This window comes from Larus michahellis, chromosome 2, assembly GCF_964199755.1.
Source record: "Larus michahellis chromosome 2, bLarMic1.1, whole genome shotgun sequence".
In the NCBI taxonomy this organism is placed as follows: Eukaryota; Metazoa; Chordata; class Aves; order Charadriiformes; family Laridae; genus Larus; species Larus michahellis.
Window position 1 is genome coordinate 146,207,924 of NC_133897.1, and position 23,072 is coordinate 146,230,995.

At 39.8% G+C, this 23,072-nt stretch overlaps 2 protein-coding genes across 5 annotated transcripts in view; both read left to right on the plus strand.

The window, feature by feature from the left end:
- The first annotated feature begins 2,185 nt into the window (after positions 1 to 2,185).
- Positions 2,186 to 6,566, plus strand: POLR2K (RNA polymerase II, I and III subunit K). Of its 2 annotated transcripts, XM_074577525.1 has the most exons (5): positions 2,205 to 2,269; positions 2,845 to 2,954; positions 4,992 to 5,055; positions 5,837 to 5,929; positions 6,404 to 6,566. In XM_074577525.1, exons 3-5 carry the CDS (start codon positions 4,995 to 4,997, stop codon positions 6,424 to 6,426), a joined length of 177 nt encoding a protein of 58 aa, XP_074433626.1. In that variant the 5' UTR covers positions 2,205 to 2,269; positions 2,845 to 2,954; positions 4,992 to 4,994; the 3' UTR covers positions 6,427 to 6,566. The 2 variants fall into 2 exon arrangements, with proteins under 2 accessions (XP_074433625.1, XP_074433626.1); XM_074577524.1 differs by lacking the exon at positions 2,845 to 2,954 and having other exon boundaries at positions 2,186 to 2,269.
- SPAG1 (sperm associated antigen 1) overlaps positions 5,935 to 23,072 on the plus strand; it is a 44,557-nt gene continuing 27,419 nt past the window's right edge. The window contains exons 1-9 of one of the 3 annotated variants that reach the window (XM_074577521.1): positions 5,935 to 6,023; positions 6,773 to 6,920; positions 8,139 to 8,336; positions 9,866 to 10,007; positions 10,603 to 10,762; positions 11,129 to 11,254; positions 15,817 to 15,884; positions 16,953 to 17,071; positions 17,574 to 17,679. In XM_074577521.1, coding sequence (XP_074433622.1) covers positions 9,868 to 10,007; positions 10,603 to 10,762; positions 11,129 to 11,254; positions 15,817 to 15,884; positions 16,953 to 17,071; positions 17,574 to 17,679 — 719 coding nt within the window. In that variant the 5' untranslated portion in view covers positions 5,935 to 6,023; positions 6,773 to 6,920; positions 8,139 to 8,336; positions 9,866 to 9,867. Of the gene's footprint in view, positions 6,024 to 6,718; positions 6,921 to 8,138; positions 8,337 to 9,865; positions 10,008 to 10,602; positions 10,763 to 11,128; positions 11,255 to 15,816; positions 15,885 to 16,952; positions 17,072 to 17,573; positions 17,680 to 23,072 lie in introns of those variants that run through there. The other 2 variants (XM_074577522.1, XM_074577523.1) reach the window with 2 other exon arrangements.

Genomic DNA, 23,072 nt, shown 5'->3' on the forward strand with positions numbered 1-23,072 from the left:
ATTCTTTTCCAGAACGTTGTATTTACTTATAAAATAAATTGCCTTTTCTGTGAAACTGACAACTTGTTAGCTCCTTAAAGCGGGACACAGCAGCTGCAAGTTCTTTCTCTGTCACTCAAACACGGTTGGATTTATGTGACTTGGATCAAAATTACACAAGAAGTGTAACAAGTTGTAGCTATGGCATTTAATGCAATACACTCCAAAAACGCGATTTAACAAAAAGCGTCACAAAACCAGAAAACAAACAAACAAACAAAACCCACCAAACAAACAAACCCGTAACCCAAACCTGACAACGCTGCTTCTAAACAAACAAAACGAGGTGAAACAGTCCGCATCCCGCTCGGGCTGCGCTCGGCTACGGCCGCGTTCCCCTCCCACCTCAAAAGCCCCCCTGCGGCTCCCACCTGCCCCGCAAGCCCTTCCTCACGCTGTCCTGCCAGTTACCCGGGAGCTGTTTCACTTGGCGGGGCAGTGAAGGTGTCCCACACCGTCCCGACACTTTCTGCGACTCCAAATCGCAGGAGCATCTTTAGGGCTGGTGTTTATCGGCCCATCAGAATGGGAGTTTTACTGTTAAAGCGCTCTGCTGAAAGGAGGCGGACTTTGTCAGAAACGGCTAAAGTAACCGAAGATCTGGTAAAACATCCTATTTTTCCAAGGGAACAGTTAAAGGACGCCAATAATCAAGCAATTACATGATTTCTTTCTTAATAGTGGAGACCTTATTTTCACAGAATTAACTTTAAATGACTTTTTCACGGTTGTATTATTACTGAGTCCTTTTAAAATTATCTATTTGTCAAACGCATTTTTAAATACAAAACGAGCCTGTAGAAATAATACCAATTGGTTGGGGCTTTTTGTTTTGTTGTTGTTTATTCATGAGATGATAATTACTTAGTGTGCCTTTACCAGGTTTCAGGCTATTTTCCCCCCTCTCCTTCAAACTCTTGGTGCACATCCACCCCTACGAGGAGCGGGAAGACAAGAGGAGGCGAGTAGTGATGGCATGATGAGGTCAGAATCGAGATGAATAACTCTGCTTTTCACATGTCGTTTTTCTCGCTTGTGCTTTATTCTGGCACTCCAAGAGTTATATTTAACTTTATCCACACATAGTGGATAGTATGGAGAAGCAGGTGAGCTGCCTAAAATCATTACTGTATTTTCATTGTCTAACTTAAATACAAAATTAGGGAAAATGCAACTATTTATTATTCCTTAAGTTTACTTTAGATAAGCTATAGGTCATGCATGAAGGTGAATTGCTACCATGAGAACAACACCAATAGTTAACAACTGGTAAGACCTCGTAGATATCAATGCATTTGGGTACCTAGGAAATTATTTTTATTCAGTATTCAGAAACAGAAAGACCTTTCCTTTAAGTGGGGAACCTTTTAAATGCTGAAGTAATTTAAATCGGCGTATTCACAAAACACAATATTTGCTGAACATTTTTTCCCAGGAATGAAGCAAAGATAGTTAATTCTACAAAATGCCTATCGAAGATTCCGAATTCACACCACCAGTGAGGTTGAGCCGGTGACTGAGAGCAGCCGGCACCGTGTCAGACTAGTGAAACTAACCTGAGCTAACTAACTAGTCGTCTGCACTACTTCGGTTCCGTACATGCGAGAATCGCCGTGAGTTAAACTCCTTTTGTGATACGACCTTGCACACTTAAAACACACAGTATCGCGGCTTGTCACTTTGGTTTAATATGGGTACATACAATGCCGCCCACCAGATTAAAATACCGAGATGTGTTTTTTATCCGCGGATTTTAGGTAAAACGCTTCTGAAAACGGACCGGACGGTGGAGTCGAACACCTATGCGGTTTGGAACCCCGCCGCCGTACGGCCAGGCCCGGCACGGGGCGTCCTCTTCCCCGAGGCCGGTACGGCCAAACAAAAACACCGGCAACGGCGGTTCTTATTTTATTTCTCTCTTTCCTCCCAGGGGACCGGCGCCGCTGTTCACACGAAAGCTTCTCCGTTAACAAACGCCACCAAATGCTCTGTGTTTTTCCCCAAAGTGGGTAACGCCGGTAGCGGAGTCTTTATTACTCTCCCCGCGGGGAAGAGGCCGGAGCCGACGGAGCAGGACCCCAGCCGGCGACACAGCGGCGCGCACCGACAGACGCGGCGCCACCGGCCCCGCCTTCGCCGGCGCCCGATGTGTCGTCATCAGGCGACGTCCGGTGTGTCGTCATCAGGCGGCGGCAAGGAGACGGCGAGGCCGGTGGCGGTGCTTGCGCAGGTGAGCGCGGGTCGGGGCTCCCCCGGGGCTTCTGGGCTTCTCCCTTTGGAGTCGGTAGCCCCCTTCCCTCCTGCGTAAAAGCCCTGCGGGGCGGTAGGGGAGGCCCCGGTGTGGAATTGGGGCGGGATGGGGTGTCTGGAGCCGAGGGGCCGCCGAGGAAGGTGGCGCATCATAGGATCATAGAATTGTTAAGGTTGGAAGGGACCTTAAAGATCATCTAGTTCCAACCCGACTGCCATAGGCAGGGACATCTCCCACTAGATCAGGTTGCTCAGAGCCCCGTCCAGCCTGGCCTTAAAAACTTCCAGGGATGGGGCTTCCACCACCTCTCTGGGCAGCCTGTTCCAGTGTCTCACCACCCTCATGGTGAAGAACTTCTTCCTAACGTCCAGTCTGAAACGTCCCATCTCTAGTTTTAATCCATTGCCTCTAGTCCTACCGTTACCCAACATCCTAAAAAGTCCCTCACCAGCTTTCTTGTAGGCCCCCTTAAGATACTGGTAGGCCACTATAAGGTCTCCTCCCAGCCTTCTTTTCTCCAGACTGAACAACCCCAACTCTCTCTGTCCTCACAGGAGAGGTGCTCCAGCCCTCTGATCATCCTCGTGGCCCTTCTCTGGACACATTCCAGCACGTCCATATCTTTCTTGTAGTAGGGGCTCCAGAATTGGACGCAGTACTCCAGGTGGGGTCTCCCGAGAGCAGAGTAGAGGGGGAGAATCACCTGCCTCGACCTGCTGGCCATGCTTCTCCTGATGCAGCCCGGGATACGATTGGCTTTCTGGGCTGCTAGTGCACACTGACGGCTCATGTTGAGCCTCTAGTCCACCAGCAACTCCAAGTCCTTTTCTTCAGGGCTGCTCTCAAGCCAGTCACTGCCCAGCCTATATCAGTGCTCGGGATTGCCCTGACCCAGATGGAGGACCTTGCATTTGGTCTTGTTGAACTAGACCTCTTTCGTAGGCTCTGAGGGGGCCGTGGAGGAGCTCAGTAACTCAAGTTATGTAGCTGTAACCGTGGTCCTCCTTCATTCAGCGTTCTGTTTTAGAGATGCTGCTGTTTTCCAGTGCTAATGAATGACTGCTTATATTCTACTATAATGTACCGATAAAAAGACTACAACACACGTGGATTAAGGTTCTCTTAAATGGAGTGGCATAGTGGGTGTTTTAACAAAGTGGTTTGTCAAGTGCTGATCAGACTCTCCTAAACAAAAGAATGATTTTTTTCTGTCAAGCTTGTCCTTCTGTTTTCAAGACCCTACTTTTCCCAGTTGAATTTATACTGAAACAAACTGTGAAGATTAGGGAAATAATCCTTACTGTAATATTAAGCGAAAGCATCGGAAAGTCATGCTCATGAAGAAGTATCATGAAGGCTATTCACTGGACATAAGGGTTGGCTTCTATGTCAGGCAGAACAGCGACACAGAAAGCAGCAACCTCCAAAAAACCTACAAGGAGATATTCACGTTCTAGTATAGACTGGCATTGGGCGGAAAAAAAGGGTTTACTATATCTAGTGGTTACAGCAACAACATTAAAATTTATGTTTGTGATCCTATTTACGTATTAGGAAAGGATTACTGTGAGCTTGACAGAATGTTTGTGGAGTATATGTAACTATTTAGTCTGATACTGTGAAGGAATATTTGTATCCAAATAAGTCTGAACAATCAAAACCATTATGGGGCATTAAGAGGTGACTGAAGGGTACCACTGAGTTACCAAACTCTTGATCTGTTTGATAATGATACACGCCTATGCTAGGATTTTTAGGCTGGAATTTCTTCTCTCTGGCCCTTCATTTTGTTTGTTTGGGGTTTTTTAAATTCCTATTACTCTTCTGCCTACAGTGTGTTCCCAGGATTTCTAATCCCATTGTTCAATGAAAAGGTAGATTAGGTTAATAGTGTTGTATCGGGGGAGAGGGGGGATATAACAAGGCTTATCTTGTTTATGATAGCATTGTTGTTATATGAGTGATATATAAGAAATTATTTATGTTTCCAGCAAGGAAATTCTTACCATTGGCAGGAGGGAGGAAATAAAATATTCATTGGGCTTTAATGTTTAAAATCCTGGTTTGTGCCATCTCCATCTTTGGAGGTTTTCTATACCAGATTGTCAAAGCTCTGAGAAACCTGATATTACTCTGCTTTTGAGAAATTGAACGAGATGACTTTCTGAAGTCTCTTCCGACATTAATTATCCAGTGTCCTGTGTATCAAATACAGATGGAATTTGTTTATATTTACTTTTAAGGAAGTTTTTCATCTTCAGTTAGCTTTAGATTGAGATATTCATAGAATCGTGGACTAGTTTGTGTTGGAAGGGAGCTTTAAAGGTCACTAGTCCAACCCTCCCCTGCAATGAGCAGGCACATCTTCAACTAGATCAGGTTGCTCAAAGCCCCGTCCAACCTGACCTTGAATGTTTCCAGGGATGGGGCATCTACCACCTCTCTGCGCAACCTGGGCCAGTGTTTCACGACCGTTATTGTAAAAAATTTCTTCCTTATGTCTAGTCTAAATCTCCCCTCTTTCAGTTTAAAGCCATTACCACTTGCCCTATTGCAACAGGCCCTGCCAAAAAGTTTGTCTCCATTTTTACTGTAGGCCCCCAATATTGAAATGGTTGTGGTAGGCCTTGAAAAAATAATTAAAAAGACCAAAACAAAACACTGGTGTGCATGTTGTGGTTTTTTTTTTTTTTTTGTTTAGAACATGGATTCACAGAAGGATGTTCAACCTCCAAAGCAGCAGCCAATGATTTACATTTGTGGAGGTAAAGACCTCGTCACTGCATTTTTTTAATCTGTTTTACTTGCGTGTTTTAATAATCAAGAATGCATAATCATTATAGTGAAGAGTACCTAAATACAAGTAGTTGCAGTGTGGATCCTGATGTTCTTTAAAGCTTTACACACTGATGGTACCACATATATGGGGTATATATGGATAGCGATCTGGAAGTAATTCACTAGAGCTTGTGTTGCTCTGTGGAAGTCCTCCATCTTCAGAGGACGCATTCTCCAGGTGTCTGCTTGTGGTGCAGATAGTGGACCTTCTATTTAGTACATCTCGGAGAGTTTTTTTGAAAATGTTGTGTGGTCACTCAGCTTGTATCGAAGTGCAGTAGTCAGATTCTCTCTTATCTATATATAAGCAAACAACTTAAAAATTGGTGAATTTGAGTTGTCACTTCAGGAATCTCTGAAATATTTTGTCTTTTAAGAAAATAAACTTGGGGCTTTGGGGGGCTGAGCTGAAGTTTTCATTAGTATACAGTCTAGTTGAATCAAGAGTGGAATGTATTCTGTGCAGCAATAATTTAGTGATTTCTAGCAAGGTCCTCTTTGATCTTAATTTAAGTGAAGTTTGCTAATTTTTTTTGCACAGTATCTTGATATCATTCAACTCTTGATACAAATTCACTACAATTACTTTTGTATTATGTTTTGTTTGCCACAAACAGGAATTTGACTGTTACAACTTTTGAAAGTTATCTATGCATTAACAATGCTGTTTTTTTTACCTGCTCCCTTTCTTTTCTTTCATCACATCAGAATGTCATACAGAAAATGAAATAAAGGCAAGAGATCCTATCAGATGCAGAGAATGTGGCTACAGAATAATGTACAAGAAAAGAACAAAAAGATGTATCCTTTTACACGGACGCTTGAATACATTTGGGAATCTCTGGATAGAGACAAGGTCTATAAGGGAAACCAAATGGAAGATTTGAGTAATTCTGTAAGAATCCTTCAAAGTCAAAAATCAGTACAGCAGAGCAGAGTACCATAGAGAAATCTCTGCAGTGTGATTGGGGATCTTGTTTTCTGTCCTGTCACTTTCTCTGTTTTTTTCAATTTTTTATGCAAAATATAGTAAGTTGTGATAGTCTGCTGGGTGATGTACTATGAACAGTTGATATGAGTCAGCCTTTTAACAAAAGGAAAGTGTTGTGGGATTAATTAAAGATGAGTTTTGAAATGCTTTTAAATAGTTAGTTGTGACGTTAGATTTAGGCAGTCTCTCTTGTTTTTTTCTCCCCTTTCCTCCCCTCCTTCTTCTCCCTAATCTTTTTTCAACCATTTCAATAATTTTTTTTTCCTTTAACTGCACTATTCCAGTGGTTGTTTTTGATGCCCGATGATTTTTGCCAAAGATGTAGTGACTTTATGCTGCAGTTTAGTCTTTCTGATAACTTTGCTCTGTAAATCCATTGGTGTACAAATGCACACTATTATTTGTGTTTTAAGATATTGAAATATTAAAGTTTACTGTGATGCTAAATTTTGTCTATACTGTCTTCCAGCAATATATTTCTAAAGCTGTTGGTTAAATTGTAAGAATATATAGCAGTATTGTATTCTTCTTGACTTAACCTTGCCTTCATTACTCTCATCTAAACTTTATTTGCATTTTAACTTTGTTAAATGTTCTTTGGACCCCTATGAACTGCATAACTATGGTTTGAATAAATTTGACTGAAAATGAAGGCTACACAAAGCTACGTCTGAAACCCATACCTGGATTTCAAAAGAGCAAATTTCAAAAGACTTGAGAGCACCCAATTGAGGCACCCAGCTGTGGAGGAAGTGTCAAAAAAAAATCATCTCTCAGAAAAGAAGAGGTGAGAGAGGCAAGGTAAATATTAAGAAACAATGTGTAAACAGAAGTTCCCAAAGTGCTTCTTGACTTGGTTGTACTCAAGGAAGGAATTAGGTTTGTGCTATAAAGGTAATTTGGTTAGTGTCCCAAAATTAAAACAGTGTCTTGTTTTGCTTTTCAGATGACTTCTTGGGGGTCTGTATTAAAAAGGTCGAAGTGCTTACTTTGTATTGATAAGCCAAAACTTTTCGCATCTGTCTATTTGGAGTATGTGTTAAGTAATACTAAAATATCCATATCACTAAGATGTACTGCAGAATACTGCTGGATTGTGCCTGATGATAATTTAGCCTCCTTAAATGCTTCCAAATATCAATTTTGGTGGTGCTAATGATGCTTTTGATGTTGAGCTAATGTGTTTAACTCTTATCAGTGTAGTAAGGTGTCTTTGTTACAGACTGCGTGACCATGTACTGGCTCACAAATGAAATACAGTGGGTCATTTTAGGGGATAAAAAAGCATTCTTGAAGGGTTTTTTGGGAGCTGTTTGGTTTAGATTTTATCTGATCTTAGCTGTTATGACATTCCTTATCTGTGTTTTTCTTTGGAAGCCAGATACACTTGAGTATAAACATAACACTTCTACTACACAGTTGCTATCAGTTTGTTGACCAGATGGGCATGTATAGTGTGCACCACGTGCCTGCACAACAGAAGCAAGTTGATGACATGGCGTCAGCTGTTGATGTGACTGATGGGAGGGTGAGCTCGAGGGCTGCCCATGAAGAGAGGGCAGTACCAGTGCTACAGAAGGCCTGGTGGGAGCAGGGGATGGGTTTGGCTGGGTTGTGGGCTGACTGGGCTTTACTAGATGGTGAATCCAACCAGGGAAGTGGTGGAATCACCATCCCTGGAGGTATTTAAAAGATGGGTAGACGTGTTGCTTAGGGACATGGTTTAGTGGTGCTTTTGGCAGTGTCAGGCTGATGTTTGGACTCAATGATCTTCGAGGTCCCTTCCTGATTCCATGACTGCGGACAGGCTGGGTGCCTCTTTCTGCCAGACCCCTGGGAAGGGGTGCAGACCTGCTTCAGAAACCAGCGCTGGGCCCGTTGGGCTAACGGGCAATGGCGGTGTAGGCAACTGGGGCGACAGGCAGTGGAGGGGGACCGCCTGTTCTACTAGAAATAAAATACTACATTGGAAACAAGCAGGTGATGTTTTATTAAAGCTGTATTTCTGTCCCCCGCCAGGCCTAGGCGGAGGGCGGGGATCGCCGCCGCGGCCCGTCCCGGCGCTCCCTCAGCTCGGTCCGCGGTCCCGCTCCCCCACACGGTCCCTCCGCCACAGCCCGGCCGCGCGTGCGCAGTGGCGGGTGAGGCGCCGGCGTCCCCCGCCTCAGGCGCGGACCGGGCCGTGTCCGTCTCACGGAGACATCTCGCACCGGGCAGGTGGGTGTTGAGGTCCGCCACACGACGCTGGAGCTGGGCGGGGCTCTGTGGGAGCCTGGCAAGGGAATCACTGGGGAGGGCAGCCCGGAGCCCGCTTCCCGGCCGCTCGCCTGCACGCGCCGCCGGCCGCCATGTTGTACATAACAACAGTTGCTAGGCACGGGCTGGCCGCGCTGCCACGGCTCCGGCTGTGGTGTGAGGGGAGCCCAGTTTTGTGGGATTTTAAGGTAAATTCCTGACTCTGGGTGGTGAAAGTTGTGTTGTCAGCGGGCGCGAAGGAGGGCTCGGCGCTGCGGCCTCGGGGAGCTGCCGGCAGCCGGCGGGAGGAGGGGAGGGCCTGGGGCTGAGGCGGTGCTGTGCCGCCGTGCGACCGAGGTCTCCTCTCCCTGTTACCGCGTCGCCCAAGAGCTGTTCTGGCACTCGAAGAAACGAGCAGTTTTATTCCCTGTTCCTAACGTTTATGAAAATACGAGAGAAAATATTGCAGTTTTGTGATGAGTGGTTCTCTTGCTTTTTACTCCTGTCCCATAATTTCCTGCATTTGTCTGTCTCTCCCTGCATGTTGTTTCTTTTCCTGTACTGAAACTGTAAATTTTTGGGCCAGAATCCTGTCTTTATGCAATACCTGATTATGACCGGTTATTATTTAAGTGATACTGTACTGGAAACGTTTTTGTGCAACTACAAATTAATATGTGTAATGATGCTAGACATTAGAACACAATTATTTAAATTTGGTTTATATCCATACACAGTTGTTATCACATTCTAGCTAGCTGCCCTAATCTACTTGTTAAAAATAACTGATCACTTTAAGCACTATATAACATGTTGAGGAAAAAAAAAAAATCTGCTCTATAGAGCTTGGAACCGAAATAGGAAAAGATGCAAATAAGCATATCAAAGGTACAGGGAGACAGGAAGTGTCCAATTTGAACACCTCAGTCCATCAGTTACAGACTTACTGGAAAAGATTCAGATTAGTACAGTAATATAATAAGAGGCCCAGAAAATGCAGTTAGTGAGGAAAGACAAACAATTGGTTTTATTTTGGCCACAGAGAAGGTAAAAGTTTTCATTCCATTAGATACACAGAGTTGGTTGACATCTTCCCTCTGAAAATAGTAGAGTCCTGCACCATCTTCTCCTTCATCCTGACTACACTTGCTTAAAATAGGTAATACCATAGCATGCTTAAAGAAAAATAGAGAATGTGGTAGGCAAAAATTGGCAATTTTTCTTTAAGCAGTCTTTTTGACTTGTTCTGCCTTGCAGAAGCAGTAGAGTTGTACATATACTTTGTACAAAACATATCTCTTATATAGCCATACTTCTGTCAGTAAACGTCTGTCAAGAACAGTTTGTGTGATCAGGTCTTCAAATTTGAAATTTTTCTTTTGTGGCAATAGGTCTGCTTGCGAAACAGTAGTGCTTTGAAGCATGAGCAGTGTTATTCCTTAAATTAGCATTGCTTCAAAATATAACCAAGTTCCTACAAAACCACCAATTTTTTTCCTTTTAATATTTAGCTATGGGCGATGAGTCAGTACCATTTTTGCTGGACCAAGGAACCACTAAAACATATCAAATACCTATTGGTCATCTGGACTACAAGTTCATTGAAAAATGCACAGATGTTAAACACCTGGAAAAGATTCTCAGGGTATTAAGGTAAACATTATATTTTCTTAACTTTATTACTAATCATATTCCTGTTCTGTAAAATTTGAAGGAACCTGTACCTAAATACTCTATTTGTCTTGAACCTCTTTGTGACTTTCTAATTTAAAAATTAAAATACAAAGTTAAAGTAATAATTTTAAAAGTGTCCAAATGATAATGCTAGAAATCGAAGTCCTGTTTTAACCAACTAAAAGGTCTGAGTAACTCAATGCCAGGTTTTTCTCAAATGCTGCTGCTGGGGTTTTGTTCTGTTGTGAAGCCATCATGCCTGCCTGTTTGTGGTAATTTCAGATGCCATGCCTATTTAACTTTTGATGAATAAGACGCAAGCATTTTTTTATGAGCACTGTGAGGATAATTTTGAACTGTGAATGTCTGTCCATTGGAAAGTGGTTGAAGGTTAACTCACTGGAATTTTCTGATCAAAATGTTATTAGATGATAGCAGAATTCAGTCGTAACAGGAAAATAGTCCTCTGCAGTGACTGTGGTGGCTCCACAGAGACTACACATGGGGAGAAATATGGAGGACACAGTGCAGTTGAGTTCTTTTTTTGTAACTTTTATATCTTTGCATTTTAAAGGTCTGGTGAAGAGGGATGTTATCCTGAACTTACGTTGTTTTGTGAAAAGCGTATTGAGCATTTAGATCCAAGGAGTAGAGCTTTGAGAAAAGATAAGGCTGCAGCCACACCTTCTGATTTCACAGCTGAAGAATGGGAGACAATTAATAGTGAACTGATGGTACAGTATAACTCTAATTTATAATGGTCAGTAATATAATCACTTTGATATATCAATCCTCCTCTTCTCGTGCCTAAGTAGAATGTAATTATTTCATTAAATGAGGAAATGATCAAAGGATTATGTTGGGGTTTTTTTATTATTTTCTTGAATTAATGTCACTAAATCTTTTATGCCCATTTTAGCTCAACAGTTTATAGTTTTTTTGTAGATTAATTTTGTTCAAAGAAGCACAATTGCTCTTTGTCTTAATTGCTTTTCCCCATTAAAAGCAGCAATAAGGATAGTTGTTAGGGTCTTTCTAGACTATGAAGTATATCTGCCCTACTGCTTTATGGTACAGATATATTATTTATTTATTTTTAGAGCTGGGTGACAGAAATGAATGAAGATGATAGGAAACCACAGTTCCTGAGAACAGACACACTGCATGAAAGACAAGATAACTTGCCTCCTATTCGTTGTTCCAGCAGCTGTCTTTCTGATAATCAGGTATCTCGTTTTTTAATGTATGTTAATTATATGTCATTCTAAAATCAGGAAATTTTATATGTACAAACTTCTAGTCATTGAGTCTTTCTTACTAGATTTATTTTGTAAAGCAGAAAATAAAAACCTTTACATTCCTTTGCAAAAGACCAATGCTCAAACAAAAGTGCTTTGTTAGTACTAGCATGTGTCTTGTAATAATGTTTTAATTCTGATCAAGAATTCACTTCTGGAGCAAATCTCCTTAAACACCCTTTTATGTTCTTTGAATCACATTTCAAAGTGGTGTTTAAGCATAGGAACTAGGTTCCTTTTGGATGAAATTATGCCAGGAAATTTTCTCCAGCTGTCAGTAGGCTTTTGTTCCATGAGACCAGACAGAAGCTAGTCTAAAACAAATACCCTGAAACACATACAGTGTGGATGTTGGACCCTCTGCACCAACTGTTTCACTCTATAGCCGTTTTTATATTGGGTGGCAACGGTGTATGTGTAGCCTGTGATTCCCCTTATTTTATACCTTGAGTTGGTATTCCAGCTTTAGCCATAAAGTGTAGCCATAAAGTGTACTTAACAAATCTTCAGAACTACAGAATAAGCATTTTCATTTTTTCCTAGGTATTAGTTTCCTCATTTTTTTCCCTTTATTTATCTGCCTGAAATCTGTTTTATCTGTGACCAGCGTTTCTCACTAATACTAAATGAAGTGCAGTTGGAGGGATTGTCAGAAAAGTAGCTTTGGGATGGGATTTTTTTGAATTGTCAGATGTTATCATGGATGGCTTCAGCCTGATTCCCACTGTTTTCTTTAGAATTTTGGGACGCTGTTACAACAAACTCATGGAAGGATTTTTCTTTGTGGAAGTGAGAAATGTTATGAAAGGATCCTTACAGGTTGTGATATTTCCTATTAATTGTTAATTTCACAAATTTTATTGGAATAATTATGTATTAGTAAATGCCTGATTTGTGTTCCTGTGTTGTCAGAAGCTGCTTCTTACTGTCAGCTGGTACTCAGGCATCAGACCAAGACATTTGTAATAACTAGGCACTCTCCGTTATGTGTTATACAAAGAGGCTGGGAATTACAGCGTAATGCTTTATAAGTGGTTAGTATTGAGACTAAGGTGTGCATTTGTTTTGTTGTTTTGGGTGTTTTTTTCATTAATCTGTCCTCTTTCACATTTTGCAATGTATGTTGCTCGACTGTCCTATTTTGTTGAGATGAAGCGTGTCACTGTAACTTTACTCTTGATTTATGTCCTGTATAAGTGTTTCCTAGAACAGAAAATGGTAAATAAAATATCACGTGAACTCAGTGAATCCAGATTAGAATATAAGCATAAAATGGTGTAAAGTGGATTGAAATGTAAGATATACAGATTCACTAAAGAGGATGCATTCTCCATTCAAAGACAAAATATTTATTCAGATTTTTTTCTCCTACTTTAAACCATGCAGCAGTCTTCAGGTCAAGTTTTTATCACTTTTGTTCTCCACACAAGGTTTAGGTGTTACCGTTGTTACCCAGGAAACCTAGATAACCTAGATACAGCTTTATGCTTTATCTGTGTTATGTGATTTCCATTCCTTTTGTCCAAGCAAATGGCCTCTGAAGTAATTGCAACCTGTCCTGGAAAAGAGAAGGGAGGCCTGAAATTAGAATTCAGTTTTAGAATTCAGTCTTTTTATGTAGCAGTGCAGTTATACCACTACTAGATCACTACTGAATAAAAAGAAGCTGTTTCTGTAGTATACACTAAATTTATACCTGTAATATGAAATCTCAAAAAAAAATCAATTAATATACTTAATCAGTTTTTTCTTTTCTTTCTTGCTGATAAAACTATGTGTAATCTTATAGTTTTTAAACATGTTTTGCTAATCAGTTACGACTGTAATTATTTTTTTACACTGGCGTCACATAATTTTGTAATGTGGTATTAAGTATAAAGTTGGCATCATAAATTTCTCCCCTCTGCTAGAAAGAAATCCATAAACCCTTCCATAATTTTATGGTGTTATTTGATTGTTCAACTGATCTGATGCACAAAAAGTTCATTATCTTCAATTAAGACAATTCTGGAAATCCTTATTGACCCTGAAACAGTGGATTGCACCAGTGGGTACAAGTTTTGTAAATGGAAGCATCTTGTGTCTGTAACCCCGTTTTCTTGCTGATATTAAATGTAGGTAGAGTTTCAGTTCTCTACTAAGAGCTTATAACTCTATATGGTGTTTTCTTTTTATTCCTGTGAAGTCATGGGGAATATTTTCCAAAAATGAATAGAAAAACAGTGAACTTTATGCAACATTTCCCTCTTTAACACAATGTGGAAATTTCTGTCTTACACCCCTGTTTTTCTTTCACACTGCCCAGGACTTCGAGGTTACATCTATATGTAAAAGAGGTCCGGAGAGACAGCTTGAGTTTTTCTGTTCTTAACTGTCCACATTGCTTAATTATTATTTTTTCTGCCTCACTTTTTCCAGGAAAAAACTAAAGCGTAGATTTAAAGATACTCATTTCCAAAAGACTGTATGGGATTTCAGCAGACTTAGGTTCCTTTGCCAAACACGGTTTCCTGATACTCTTTGAGAAAGAATTCTGTCCTCAGATACCTCTTTGTGCTACAGTCCAGGGCATGCAACACACATTCCAAGTTTTTTGTTATAAAAATCCACTGTGATGGCATCTCTATAGCCTTCATATTATTTTGGATACTCTGAACTGAAAAAGAATACTGGTTATCTGACACACAATGGCAATCTTAGGCCATCACACAGGGCCCAGAGGAGAATGAAGGGCAAATTCAAAATTTGCAGGTCAAAATTACAAGGACAGAGATCCTTTATTTTTTTTTTAGTTCCACAGCATGCAAACGTATATTTTTCATCAAAGTCTCTTGGATGCGATGCTCTGAAATAATTACTGATTGAGAAATTCCTGACTCTGCTGGAGCCGCAACTTGTTTACAATGGTCCCAAGAATATGAGACCTAGAATTTTAAAAATTGTGCTTTTCTGAGTCAACATTTCTGCCTTATTCCTTAAAAGGATGTGCTGTAGTTCTCTCCCTAAATTACAGTTGCATTAGTGTAAATACCTTAGGAGTTTTATTCTGACATTTTCACTATTTTTGTGCTCATTTAAGTTAAGGACTTACAGTTTGAAAACCAGATTTGATATTTATTACATTAGCAAGTTTTAATATACACCAGGATGCATACATAATGATAACTCATGTTTCTGGGAGCCATGTTTAGGAGTTACCTCCTCCAAACATGCACTGATCACTAAATATATTTGTCATTTTGTCTAGCTTCTTGAAAGACTGGGAACATTAAGAGTAATTCTGAAGTTATATACTGTAAAAGTTTGTGTAACCTAACATTATAGATAGTTAGAAGTGTTTACAGGAAGGGTCACATTTGCATTATATAAATTAGGTGTTTACATCCAAGTGCAGAAGTATTTCCTTGTTTCAGCGTCACCACTGGCAAAGCTAGTTTAAGAAGTTGCTGCTTGTTTCTTTCGTCCAGTTTATCACATACTCAGTTGAACTGGTACAGATATTTAGGGATTGTACTGTAATCTCTATCAAATTGTTTATTTTAACCACGATAATTGTAAATCTGCAACTCCACGAAAAATTACATTGGTCTAACTCAGTGAATGATGGATTGCAAGGTAAGAGGAGGGCTGAATGGCTAGGACAGAGGAGGTGGGAATATTTTGAACTGGCTGTTCCACTGTGGAATACCTGTTTGAAACCACACCTTGCTATTAAGTTTTGTTGAAGTCAACAAGCAGGGAGGGACATATCAGAAATACAGTCTCATGATAGAGGTAGAAGAGATGCCAAAGGTGCCAGCTGTGGAAATAGGTTCCATTAGTGTAGGAAGACGGGTTGCAATACAAGTCAGTCAAATCTGTTATTGTGACTGATTGTTGCATGAAGGTCCTAAGGATAAATTTTAAGTAAGGCAAACCTCAATGATGGAGCCTGTCTAAAAGCTAGAAGGAGTGTAAATCATCTTGGGAATTAGCTTGAGTGGAGTGTGTAAAACAGTCAAAAGAAGTCCAGACGCTATTTTGAAGTCAAACATTTGTAAGTTTGTTGTGAGGGTTCCAGGGACTATAAAAATCTGTGCTCTTGGGAATGGCAAGCCCAAACTAAGGTTACTGATTAAATCTCAAACTCATCACAAGGCTGGGTTTTCCCAAGACTGAGTTTTCCCTTGCTGTGTTGAAAGGATGGTTTGGAACATGGCAGCACAAGATACTAATTAAGAAGAGCAGTCTCCTATCTAAAAGTTTTATTCAGTGCCTCTGTGACATGTAACAGGGCAGTGGAGAGAAAGTGTGAGCTCCTCAGATTACAATAATATGTAAAATACATGAAGATTTTCTTTAAGGCAAGACAAGTTTTCAAGACTATGCTGAGATTAGTTATGAATAGTGTTAGTTTCTAGGAATATGTATTGCAGAAACAAAACAAAACAAAAAGGCTGTGAATTTTCACTTTAATAAAATGTCTTACAGGCTGGTTTTTTCTCTTTCAGAACAAAAAATTACAAAACAAACAAAGAAACAAGAAAAACATACCACGGGATTACAGTGAATGGGACAAGTATGTTAAATCCTTTATATTTAAGTTTTTATTGAATCTCATTTATATGTTTAATAACGGAACATGGTTGTTGTTTTTCAAAGTATTTTCCAGAAATATAGTATTAAGGTCAACATTTCAGGGAATTATAACACTGTTGGTGAAACAGATTTTTCATAATAAGTGTTCTGTTAAAATGCAAATAATGCATCGTCATGCTAACAGCTGCGAACAATTTAGTCTATACTTTTGTACAAGCTGCGTGGAATAGAGCAAGTCAGCAGAAAATACAAATAAGTGATTTTGTTTCAGATTTCATTTTTCCTTTCAACATCTAAGATATAAAACCTATGTAGGTATGTAAAAGCAAGGAATTACCATTAGCTTAATTTATCATTTTGAAAGCACTTATATCTCTGTTTTAGATAGAAATTATTCATATTGTCAAGATTATTGTGGAAAGCAAAGGCTATTTTTCATTAAATCCTAAACAGAAAAGCAGTGAGTGTAGTGTTTCTAGATAGTGTAGGAATTGGTTATTACTGTATTTGTTTTATAAGATTATGGCAGTAATATTTATTTGAAATAAATTCCTAAACACTGTTTTCAAAAACTGCTTCTCAGTAGCCTTGGAAGTGGCTGAGACTATTTTGAAATCTCTCTCGTGTTTATAGTATAAATTGCTTTGAGGCTGTTTCTTAGGTACTTTGGCAAAGGTTAATAGAAAAGTTTGATAGGGCTGGAATTGAGGCTGGTGATACTGTTTCTTAAATTTTACCTGTCTTTTTTGGGAGGATGGCGAGGAGGTGAGATGGACATTTTCTTCATTTGGTTTGTTTGTTTTTAACCAGAAGGGAGGAGGAAGAGGGGAGGTAATGTATAAGGAAGAGAAGCACAGAAAAAAAGCCACAACACAAGGAAAGGAGATAAGACTAAACATCTGTTTCCTAACTAGTCGTAGATAGTTGAACACAGCCTTTATGTCTCTTTTCCTTTGGTTTATAATAGAAATATAGTATGCCTTTCTATTAGTAGAGGAGTCCTGCTATGCAGCATTATTGAATTTTATTTTTTTTTAATTAATTTAAGGTTTGATGTGGAAAAGGAGTGTTCTAAAATCGATGAAGGCTGTGAAGAAAATAACTCAAAAGCAAGATTCTTTAGTAGACCAAGTATCCCTGTAATCGAAAAGAAAATAGACACAACTGGTAATGTCTTAGAAACATATAATTTTTCTTTAATTGTAATACTGTGTTGTAGAGTGTGAATGCAAATTGAAGCAGCATATTATAGAGTTAAAAATGTCTTTATCTATTTTTTAGCCCCTAGAGATGGTAAAAGTTGTTAGGAAGTTAACTGAGCCTGAAGCCGTATTTGGAAATAATCTAGTCTTGGTGTTAATAATCAGTTAAAACATTTATGTTTTGTTTAGGTCGAGTGCTAGGTAAAGAAGTAAAGCATACTTCTGCTATTATAAAGCAATGGTAGAAGTTTGCCAACCACTTCTGTCTTGCATTCTGAATTGTATGGCTATCAGAAGAATTAGGTTTTTATTATAGAAAATAAAATACAAATCTATCTTTTAGTAAGCCATGTTATTTTAAAAAAATAATATACGGATTATGACATTCAAAGTATTTTAGCTGACAGTGTTTTGATTGCATCAATGCAAGTTGTTAGTTGTTGTTATGTATAAATATTTTTTTCTAGGCATGACAAAGAAAGAGAAGATTTTTATCGCTACTCGTGAAAAAGAAAAGGGCAATGAAGCCTTTGCCACTGGCGATTATGTGGAAGCAGTAACTTATTACACTCGGTGAGTCAATACTGTTGTGTTCTTTTATTTTAATAAAATAAAATAATAAAAATAATAAAATAATATTCACTGTTACTTTTGAATATTATTTTTAAAGCAGTGCAATTAAAGCAACTTCTTACTGAAGCAACTAGCGACAATTAGATTATTTTCAAAAGGGCAAAAATATTTGACAGAAGAATACTTAAAGCACTTGTATCATGGTATAAATTTTTATTTATCAGGAAGAGAAGTGGATAGTGATGAGCTGCAATCACAAACTTTTTCAGATTTTTCAAAACCATTGAGATTCAAGGGAAAGTTTACAAAAATAAAATGATAAGCAGTATCAGTAGGATAGTCTCAATTGTTAATAAAATTGATTTAATGACCTCCTCTTAGCAGAAAGAAAAATAATTGTGTGCAGCTTCATCACAACACTGTCTGTAATTAGTAGCAGTCCAGAAAAAAGGTATATAAACACAGGATTAAAAAAAAAAAGAGACTTTTACAGGTTGCTTGCCTTATTTAGTGCACAGTGGAGTACATTCAAACTTTCTCTTTGCTTATATAAACAGAGGTTGTTGCTACAGGACCTCTGTTGTATTTGTTTCAAAAGTAGAAAAGTTCAAGGTAAAAGGAACTGACTATGACAGGAAGAGAAGGATAGTGTTTCAGTTAAGGTATTTGAATGGTGCCTCGGGAGAACTAATTTTTTTCTCTGCCCTTTTCACAGTGTTCAAATATGATGCCATTTATACAAACCAGGATTTTCACATGAGACAAACATTTGTTTCCCGTTTGCAGATTACCTATCTTGAGACACTAGAGGTCTGACTTGCAAAAGTGCTGATGCTCCCACATAAAACTAATGTTAAAGGAAACTCAATTTCATGTTTAATTCTGCGCTTTAAAATGATAAGGACTTTAAAAAAACCCACAAGCCCTAGAAGTGTCAAAGTTGTCACTTAAAAATTGAGACCAAATGGGGATCCTGATGTATTAATTGCTAGTGTAAACTGAGGGTAATGATACAGCACTTCTGTGAGATGAAGTGTTAAGATAATTCGTGGGCTGTGATATTATAGTGGGATATTCTCAAAAAACACGAGGAAGTTAATATGTCTGTGGTCAGTGCAGACAAGTATGGAGAAAATAGTGAATAGGAATAAATTGTTTGCAACAGCAATAAAAAAAATATTGAACAGATTTATGTTTAGGAAGCGCTATTCATACTATCACTGAAGGAGGCAAGGCTTTGTAGAACAGCTTATGAAAATTTACCTGGAGATTGTTGATGTATATATGTGCACAAAGGTTGTTGATATTCATAGTGTACAGGCTGTTTAAACTGAGGCATTTGATGTGTATTATTTTTGTTCTTGACTTGCAGGCTTAACATCTTCCTTGTTTTTTTTTTTTAATACATCAACATGAATATAAAAAACATCCATAGCTTATTTCATATACAATAAATAAAACACAAATCCATAATATAAAAATAAGTACCTGCTTTGGGGGCATAAATAAAGGTATTAATTAATAAGGATGGACAGAATTCTCCCTAATGGAAAGTCTTTCCATATTCGACCCCCATGGGGCATTGTACACCTTTTGTAATATATATGCTATTGACACTGCATACTGTTCAAACTGGGCACTTTTCTAATAATACCATCTGAAAATTCCTATTTTCTTACATTTAGAAATATTTAAATAAAACGTATTTTGGAGTAAATTCATAGTAGTCTGAAGGGGTTATTTGTGTATGGCTAAAAAGGGAAAAAGAGTACAGTTCTATATAAAAATAATTAGGGTACAGTTATTCATTCTGTTTCTCTTGTTATAAGGCCTGCTATTCTAAGCTGAACATAGGGAGTACTTTCTATTTTACAAAAAACCTTAAACCTCTCTCTCATTTCTGAGGAGATTCAAAACTTTTGCAGAGGACATGCTCTGACATAGTTCTGTTATGCTGATGTCATTTTAAAATAAATGGATCTTGCCTATTTTTCTGCATACCTCTAGTGAAATCACTCTGCTTAGTCATTACGGTTATACTGCAGTCGTAGAATAATTCAGGTTGGAAGCGACCTCTGAATTATATTTTCTGCAAACCACCTCTCAAAGCAGGGCCTAGTTAGATGAGGTTACTCAGGGCTTTGTGCAGTTAAGTTTTGAATATCTTCAAGGATGGAGATTTAACAACCTCTCTGGGCAGCCCGTTGCAGTGCTTAACTGCCCTTACAGTAAATATTTTTTCCTAAAATGGCATCAGAAATTCCATTTTTGCAGCTTGTGTCTGTTGCCTTTTTGTCCTATCAGTGTGTACTTCTGAGAAGGATGTGGCTCAGTCTTCTCCATACCTCCCCATTAAGTAATTGAAAACAGCTACAAGACCTCTCCTGAGCCTTCGCTTCTGGCTGAACAAACCTAGTTATCTCAGACTCTCCTCATAAGTTTTGCATGTAATACAGCCCCTTTAACTATCCTCATGACATGCTGGACTCACTCCAGTCTTTTGGTGCCTTTTGCGTACAGGAGAGCCCCAGATTGAACACAAGTACTCCACCTGTTGTCTCATAGGTGCTGAAGAGAGGGGAAGAATCACTTCTGTCAAGCACCTGGCTGTGATCTTGTAATATGGTCCAGCACGTGGTACACCACCTTTGCCTTGAGAGCACACTGTTAACTCCTGTTCAATTTGCTGTCCACCAGAGCCCTCTGGTCCTTTCCTGCAGAGCTATTTTCTAGCTAGTTGGCACCCAGCCTGTACTGTTGCCAGTTATTCTGTTTCAGGTGCAGGATTTTGCACTTGCCTTTTTTGAACTTCCTGAGAAGTCTGCCAGCACATTCCTCTGGCCTGTTAAGGTCCCTTTGACTGGAGTTTTGCTGACTGTTTGCCCCCCAGCATTGTATCATTGACAAACTAACCGGGGGTGCCTTCTGTTCCATCTTATACCCTCCTGATAAAGATGTTAAAAACTATTGATCCCAAAGGGAGGCCATGAGTAACTGGTCACCAGTTGGACTGCTCAATTCTTTGAGCCCAGCAGTTCAATCAGTTTTCTGTCTACCTTATTGTTCACTTACCTAGTCCATGTTTTACCTCTTTGGCTATAAGAATGCTATGGGAGATCATGTTGAAGGCTTTGCTACAGTCAAGGTAAGCACCATCCTCAGTTCTTCCTTCCTTCACTGAGCCACTCGGCAAAGCAAGCTATCAGGTTGGTCTTGGCATGATTTGCCTTTGGTAAATCTATGCTAGCTGTTGCCAGTCACCTTCTTATCCTTCTTGTGCCTGGACAGGAATTTGGGAAGACTTGCTCCATAATCTTTCTGACCAGCCTGTAGTTTCCCAGGTCCTCCACCTTGCTATTCTTGAAGATGTATGTGATATTAGCCTTTACCAGGAACCTCTCACAATCACCGTGACTTTCCAAAGATGATATAGAGCAGTTTCGTAGTGACATTGGCTGGCTTCCTGAACATGCTATCTGGAACTCATGTATATCCAATTTTCTTAAGTGTTTCCTAGCTTTATCTTCCTCTGTTGTGGGGTACTGCTTCACTCCTACAGAATCTAGCTCTAGATTCAGAGACCTAGGAAGCCTGAGGGCAAACCTTACTGATGAAGACCAAGGCGAAGAAGCCACTGAGTACCTCAAACTTTTCCACGTCCTTTGTCACTAGGTCCTCTGCTGTATTGACCAGTGGGTTCACAGTTTCCTTAATCTTTATTTTGCTGCTGATAGACCTTTAAAAAAAAAAAAAAAAAAAAAACCAAAACAACTTTTCTTGTTGCTCCTCACATCCCTTTTCTAGTTTCAACTTCAGCTGAGCTTTTACTTTCCTAATTCCATCGCTTGCACTTAGCCAGTGTCTCTATATTCCTCCTGAGTAGGCCATCACCATTGCCACCTGCTGTGTATTTAATTTTTTTGTTTCAGCCCAGTCAGGAGTTCTCTGTTCATCCCTTCTATGCTTGCTTGACTTCCTGCATATTGGAAAGGATCATTCTTGTGCTTTGAGGCAGCTGGCCTTGAAGATCAACCAGCTCTCCTGGCACCCTTTGCCCTACAGGGCATTATCGCTGTAATCCTGCCAAGCAGATTCCTGAACAGGCCAAAATCTTGCCTTCTGAAGTCCAGGGCTATAATTCTTGCTCATTTCTTGCTCATTGCATCTTGCTTATTTCCCTCAGAATCTTAAGCTCTATGATCTCATGGTTGCTGCAGCCAAAGCTGTCATCCACTTTTGCATTCCCAACCAGTTCTTGATTGTGAGTAACAATTCCAGCAGAGCATTTCCCCTCATCACCTTGTTGATTGTGTCAAGAATTTGTCTTCAATACGTTCCAGAAATCTCATATTGGGCAGAAATCTTGTCATTTTGCGCTTCCAGCAGATACCACAGTAGTTCAGGTCCCCCATGGAAACCAGAGCCTGTCTGTAATTGTGAGGTTTCCTCTAATTGCCTGAAGAAGACTTCATCTGCTGGCTCTTCTTCATCAGGCAGTCTGAAGCAGGTGCTTACCATGATGTCACCATGTCAGTCTGACCTCTTACCCATCAGCTCTCTTGATGGGCTTGTCAGTCTCTTGCCTGTTCAAGACAAACCTTCACACATTTAATTGCCACTTAGATTAGAATGCATCTCCTCCTCCTTACCTTCCTAGTCTTTCTAAAGAGCCTGCATGCCCCCGTCACAGCACTCCAGCCACACAGATTATCGCATCACATTTCTGTTATCCCATGAGATCATAGCTGCAAGACCTTATATTCTTTGTTGGTTCCCATGCTTTGTGCATTTGCGCACAAGCACTTGAGATTGTCCTCCAGTCATGCTTTTTTCACAAGGGAAGTGTGAGTCTCTTCCAGTATGCTGTCCCCCTGGCACTTCTCTATTGTCCCCTCTTCCCAGTGAACATAGTTTAGAGTCCTTCTTGCCAGGTTAGACAGAGTGTTGGCAAAGATCATCTTGCACCACTTTGTCATATGCATGCCAGTTGTCCTTATTGCTCAGAGATGATTCTGTTATAGAAGCTAAAGCCCTGCCTACAATACCATCCACACAGCCAGATGTTGACCTGGATGATTCAACCACTGCTACCTGAGTCTTCCCCTTTTACATGCGAGATCAAGGAGAAGCCCATGTGGCCCTCCATGCTCTTCATCATAGCCTCCAGAGCTCTGCAGTAGCTCTTGATATTCTAAAAGGTTTAATTTGGCAGTTTCATTTGAGTCTACATGGATGGCAGCAGGAATTAATAGTTTAAGGGACAGATGAGCCATGGCATCTTCTCTGCAACATCTCAGTTCTAAATCCTGGCAAGCAACAGACCTCTGAACATGGTAAATCTAGTTGGTGGGTGGTTGTCTCTGGTCTCGCAGGAAGGAGCTTCTAACCACTAT